The sequence below is a fragment of the Paramisgurnus dabryanus genome, chromosome 23, assembly GCF_030506205.2.
Source record: "Paramisgurnus dabryanus chromosome 23, PD_genome_1.1, whole genome shotgun sequence".
Lineage (NCBI taxonomy): Eukaryota > Metazoa > Chordata > Actinopteri > Cypriniformes > Cobitidae > Paramisgurnus > Paramisgurnus dabryanus.
In genome coordinates, this window is record NC_133359.1 from 9641622 (window position 1) to 9648447 (window position 6826).

General features: G+C 36.0%; 1 protein-coding gene across 1 annotated transcript; it reads left to right on the top strand.

Moving 5' to 3' along the window:
* The first annotated feature begins 1673 nt into the window (after window positions 1–1673).
* fezf1 (FEZ family zinc finger 1) lies at window positions 1674–5051 on the top strand. Its single transcript, XM_065292415.1, has 4 exons — window positions 1674–2787; window positions 2872–3006; window positions 3819–3951; window positions 4104–5051. The coding sequence occupies exons 1-4, from the start codon at window positions 2011–2013 to the stop codon at window positions 4361–4363; spliced, it is 1305 nt and encodes a 434-aa protein (XP_065148487.1). The 5' UTR covers window positions 1674–2010; the 3' UTR covers window positions 4364–5051.
* The last annotated feature ends 1775 nt before the right edge of the window (window positions 5052–6826 follow it).

Here is a 6826-nt window from a genome sequence, read left to right on the forward strand (position 1 = left end):
GCCAAAACTTATTAAATGATATTAGTTGTATTTCTTTTGTAGAAAAATATGTAGCTAATTTGAAATGCGAGAAATATAAAACCATTTTCCAGTCAAATCATTGAAGAGTGGACAGTAAAAAAATCCGTTTAATTATCTTCCTAAAATGAACACATTAAAATCGAGCTCATTTTCAAATTATAATCACATTTATTCTTGTATTAAATTCAGACTTTTAAATGCCTGGTTGAGAATATTTTACCTCCTAAAACAGACGCCAAAAATACGTCAAGCTTAAAGCGCGAACACCACTTTAAAAAGAAAGACATTAAAATGCATTTCATGTCCTGTTATCGTTACATAGGCCTTTTTTTCCCATTTCCCAATTGAGGAAATCTGAGGAGAAGCATATGACAATGAGGCGACGGCTTGTTAGTGAAAAAGCTTCAAATTGCAGGTTATTTCACACCCATCTGCTACCAACTGAACAGCAGTCACAATTAGCAATGTTCTCAAGCCTCCCTAAAAAAACACAAACATTATCAGTTTAGTGCAATTGTTGTTCGTCCATAGACATTATAAAAATATCCACATAACTAAGTAATCTATATTAAAAAAGTAAATAATTATTATTAAAATCATTTTAACGTAAGACAAGTCCTCAACGCAGTAATTGTTTAATATATGTTACCTTTATACAGATTAATCCTTCATGAATGATTTCTTCGCATTGAGTGAGTGAGTATCAATTCTATTTCACACTGCCACTATTCACTTCTCTCTCTCTCTCTCTCTCTCTCTCTCTCTCTCTCTCTCTCTCTCTCTCTCTCTCTCTCTCTCTCTCTCTCTCTCTCTCTCTCTCTCTCTCTCTCTCTCTCTCTCTCTCTCTCTCTCTCTCTCTCTCTCTCTCTCTCTCTCTCTCTCTCTCTCTCTTGTTTGCGTTTGGAAGGTTGTAAATCTTATGCGAAATATTTTCTTCTATATTTTTTGTGTTTGTATAGTGTTTAACTGATTAGCATAAACATACATGTCAAACAAATTAATAATTTCAATAGAAAATAATAATTCCGCTCATTTTACCACATTTAGTTAGGTTAAATGTACACATTTAACATAAATAAATTAAGATGACCTTTCGTTTTTCAGATACTTTCGCCTTTGGTCACTTTGACCCCTTTATCACCATGTCCAAATATTCTGTTCCTTTAACTGATACAGAATTACGTTAGTAGCGCAAGATTATTGGTTCGATTCCAGGAACACACAAAATGTTTAAAAACTTTATTTATTGTAAACAATACGTTTTTTCGTAGTAAATTGCTTAGGATAAAAGCATCTGCAAAATGCGTAAATGCAATTTCTCCATTAAATGTATTAAATGGTTGTTATGCTATCTTTATTGTGCTTCCTCATACGCAAAAACTGAGGCATTATATTTGAGAATGAACAAATAAAGGAAAAAGTAGATTTAAGTTCTTGAAAAAAATCTGTACAAAAGCTGCAATCTGACTCAAGTGTGAATACACAATCTTAAATAAAGTAAAACAAGGTAAGGTGGAGTTTTCACATGTCAGATGTTGACAAACACGCACGCAGTGATCCCGGCAGCGCGCGCCTGTCATGTTGCGTGAGGTAAAGTGATGTCACACTGAAGTGCGAGGGGACACGAGATTCGCCAGACGCGTACAGTTAAGCAGAACGCGCGCGGTAATAAAGAGCACCTTCTTGAGTTAGTCACCCATAGCAGTGTGCAGGAGGAGAGAGAGAGAAAGTCTGTGGTGATTGATATAACTAAATCGAGCATCTGCCTGCTTTACGTGCCTTTGACGTGCGAGTTGCGCTATTGACAAAACGCGCTTTATTGAGCAATCCGGGGCGGACATAAGTGCCGATTGTCCGCAATTGACAGCCAGGGGGCCCGAGCAGACCAAGACTGATGATGATGGTGTCTTTTCTTGCGGGTCACTGAGAGGAATCAAACTTATCTGAGGAGTAGCACACGGCACAGGTAAAGGTGTTGCGCGCAGAGTCATGGAGAGCGCACTTTGCCACTCAGCGGGAATATTCGGCGCCCCTTCGGCTTCAGGAAGTTTAACGACCGGAGGAAACATGATCACCGGCTCCAAACCTCTCGCTTTTTCGATCGAAAGGATTATGGCGAGGACGCCCGAGCCAAAGTCGATACCGTTGCCGAACTTTTTTCACGCTCCCGTGGGGAAAGCGGATCCCAAGCAGACTCCCGCCCCGCTGCACTGCATGATACCGCTCATGCCGCTCGCCTGCGAGCCGTCCCATAAACTGCACATCAATGGATTAGACGCCAATCATCCCGACGCTTTCTCGTACAATGCGAGCGAATTGGTAAGCATTGGTTTGAATTACAAAAACGAGCAGCAAGACGCGACCCCGACCATCGGACAACACAAACTATTTCGCCCACGCGTGGTGAACCAGTCGTCGTTCCACGCGATGGGAGCCGCCGTGTGTTACCTGAACTGCGGGGAAACTGCGTGTACGCCACACGCGGGTCTGGTCAACCTTCACCCCATGGCTTCGTATCTGCTCAACAGCCCTCTTCACGCGCGTCAGAGGAGCATTTTTTCCACGGAGAAGAGCAAAGCGTGCGGTGCCGTGGACCGGTATCCTATTAACGTGTCTTTTAAGGAGCTTTCTCAGACGCATCTGCACCATTACGTCAAGGAGAGCGCACAGATGCTGTCCGAGAAACTATTCAAGAACTCTGCCAAATTAAACAGCGGCTCTCCACAAACCAAACCAAAGGTGTTTACATGTGAAGTCTGCGGAAAGGTGAGACGCGCGAGATTCCCTGTTTTTGTTTTAACGCAGGTTGCATTACTCGCTTTTAACGCAAAGTGCATTTCACGTTTCCAGGTGTTCAACGCACACTATAATTTAACGCGTCACATGCCGGTGCACACTGGAGCCAGACCGTTTGTGTGCAAAGTGTGCGGCAAAGGCTTCAGACAAGCGAGTACTCTCTGTCGCCATAAAATCATCCATACTCAGGTAATACTGCGCACAATATTACAATAAACCTAACTGGTTGTTTTCATCAACATAATTATTACAATCATATTACAATTCATCTGTTAGAGTAAATAGTAAAATAGGTCTGTTTATAAATTATATTATATAGGCAATATATTATAAAATATATAAATGACATCGTCGATTTTTTTTGTGGTTTTATTTATTATTTTTACTTATTTATAAATAATTCTGTAATGATTTTTTTCGTTATTTAGTTTAAGACAGTTTATCTTTATTAGAATGTTGTTTTAAAATAAAATGTAACTAACTAATTAATTATTATTTATTTTGTTAATAAAATACAGCTTAAAATATTTATCGTAGTTTGAATATGTTAATTGAATATTAGCATATTTTAATGAAGAAATACAACCATCCTGTTGTTAATTTTTCGTCTTTCTTATTTTATCCGTTGATCATTCAGTCTTACAAATAAAGGTTTCTTAAAGGTTCTTTGTCAGGCTATGATTTCATATATAGAGCATTTAAAGGGGTCATATTATCGAAATCTTGATTCTGTATCTGGGGTGCACTTTAATACTTTTTGTTGCACAAAGGGTTGTTTTGTTTAATAATTTTCTTCAGACTATAAAAATGTAAGAAAGAGACCAAATATATTTTTTCTATGAAATCGTTGAAAACCTTTTAAAATCTTTATTTTTTAATAGTGTTGTATTAAACTGGTCCATTCATCAAATTAATAAATAGTACATTAAATAGTCTATATTTAATAATTGAATGACAGCACAAGTTTTGTGTGTACTAATGTTTCTCCCGTATGTGTGCAGGAAAAACCGCACAAATGCAACCAATGTGGTAAAGCTTTCAACCGAAGTTCAACTCTCAACACCCATACGAGAATTCATGCGGGATACAAACCTTTCATCTGTGAATTCTGCGGCAAAGGATTTCACCAAAAAGGTAAACAAATCCGCTTTTATGGGGTTTTATATTTAATCATGTCACCTTGTTGCTATGCTTACTTTAACATTAAATATTGACAGATAGATATATGTATTTTAGTGTCATATTTATTGGAATTGACTGCTCACATGGTCGTTTTATTTTTTAAGGTAACTACAAAAACCACAAATTGACTCACAGCGGAGAGAAACAGTTTAAGTGCAATATCTGCAACAAAGCATTCCACCAGGTGTACAACCTTACATTTCACATGCACACGCACAACGACAAAAAGCCTTTCACGTGTCCTACGTGCGGAAAGGGTTTCTGCAGGAACTTTGATCTTAAAAAACACATTAGGAAACTGCACGATATTTCCCCAGGACCCCATTCACCACAAACACCCAATGGAAATCTGGAGGGTCAGTAAAATTCCTTTACTTGCCGTCGAAGTTGGATTCATCAACAATGATCTGTGATGTTTAAAAAAAAATATGTAACAACGCATGCAAAGTTTTATTTTATTTTTTTATGTATTTTTTATTATTATTTTAAGTGATCAAATGTTGGTCCATCATCATTGTTGAAGCTTGTCTGTGACTGGTAGGTTATTACATTATTATTTTTACTCTCAGGGTAACGACAGTCTTATTTATTTAAAACGGAACTGTTGTCATTGTCTTAAAGAGAGTAATGGAAACCCAGTAATTCGTGTGACCACTGTGTGACCACCCTTTATTTATACATTTATTATTTATAGGCTACGGTTCTTTGTATTAGCTATATATTGTTTGCCAACTGTAAACGTTTTGTTAATTCAGTGTGAATATATATGCAAGGTTTTGTTGTATATTTCTAATGACACCTGATCTGTCAAAATATTATAAAAAATATGATAAAGAAATTAAGGAAGCAAAAGAAATAAATATCTTATGCTATTTTTTACGGTTATGTTGTATACAGGTCTTGTTGTAAAGAAGGTCCTTGCGAATAATAGATCATATAATTGATCAGATTTGTGAAGTCTTTACTTTTTAAAAAGATATGGGCACTACGGGATAAATATCAAGCAACGTTTACTCTAAGCAACGACAAACAATTGAGCTTGAAGTATAATATAAAACTTAAACATAAATACGAAGATCACTATAATAATAATAATAATAATAATAATTCAGTATTGTCGTGTATCATTATTACATTTGTAGAAACAGTTATCTGAAAACAATATGATACATTTGCATTATAAGGAGAAAAGTCTCCATCTAGTGGAAGAAATATAATTTTGTTAAATGTTATACAACAGATTTTCACTGTTCTGTTTTGTTCCCCAAAACACCTGATCAAATCATCATGATATGGGTGTGTCAAGCATAAAGCAAGAATCCAAAATATGTATCTGTGGACCAATGATATACACGATATAAACAACAAACTAAAATGAGTCAACTGCATTGCCGTTTGACTAAGCTGCTAATCGTCTCAGATGTTAGTGTTCAAATTGTTGCCAAATCTGAAAACAAAACTGGCCAGACTGAAAAAGTATTTGCTTTTTATACATTAATACTGAATTGTAAAATGTTTAAATAATTAATGACAATAATCTAAAATAAAAAATCTAAAAATAAATTAGCTTAGGAATGGACTGAAAACTGTATCACTGTATATAGCACCACAAAACTGCCTCGGAAGCAATTAGATTTTCACCAGGGAATGCAAATTGTTATTGATTTTTCAAAAAAAAAAAATATATATTTTGAACAAACACTTTTTTCCAACCTTATTTATTTTACCACATTCTTCCAGATGTGTAAAGAGTATGGCAGCACTGCGAAGAGCATCATTTGGCAAAAGTGTTCACGGCGTGAAGACCGCAAGTGTGTAACACGTCATCACCCGACAGTACACACGATCTTCTTTACTAATGTGAATAATTCCATTTCTGCATTTTTTTAGTAAATATAAATGTCTGTTCAGTAGCTAGTCCCTTTGGAGCAGACGACACAATTTAATAACTGCGGTGATTAATTAAGTTTTAAAAGCAGCTGCAAATCTGCACCAATAAAATGTACAACACTATGTTTTACTACTACGAAATTATAAATGGCAGAAGCTGTTATTCAAAACGACTCACCGTAGATTCAATCTATACATTTTAAGCCAGTATACGCCTAAAAGGAAGTTTCCCAGACAGGATATGTAGTCCTAGATTAAAAAAATATTTAAAGAAGACATATGAAAATCTGATTTTTTCCATGTTTAAGTGCTATAATTGGGTCCCCAGTGCTTTTATTAACCTAGAAAATGTGAAAAAGATCAACCGAGTTACTTAGTTTTGGTAAACCATTCTCTGCAAGTGTGTGAAAAAATAGCTCATTGAAATTTGGCTCCCCTTGTGATTTCAGAAAAGGATAATACAGCCCCTTAATCTGCACTATCCAACACTGCCTTTTAGTGCAGAAATCAGCTCATTTGCATTTAAAAGGACACACCCAAAAACGACATTCTTGCTCATACCTACAAAGTGGCAATTTTAACATGCTATAATAAATTATCTATATGATATTTTGAGCTAAAACTTCATATATATATATACTCTGGGGACACCAAAGATTTATTTTACATCTTGAAAAGTCTTGTAAAATGTCCCCTTTAATATTTTGCCATTTGCTTACAAAGTTTTCTTGATATCTCATTATTTTGGGGCACGAAAGTTCCTGAACATGATGCATGGTTGGATACATTTAACTTTGAACGATCGTTCAGATCCTGTTAGAAATTAGTATGGGTTGGTTGCCACCTGGTTGGGCTTTTTAAGGGCACTGAGCTTTGGCTTTTTTAAGGGAATAGTTCACTAAAAAAGGAAAATTACCCCAAAATGTACTCACCCCAT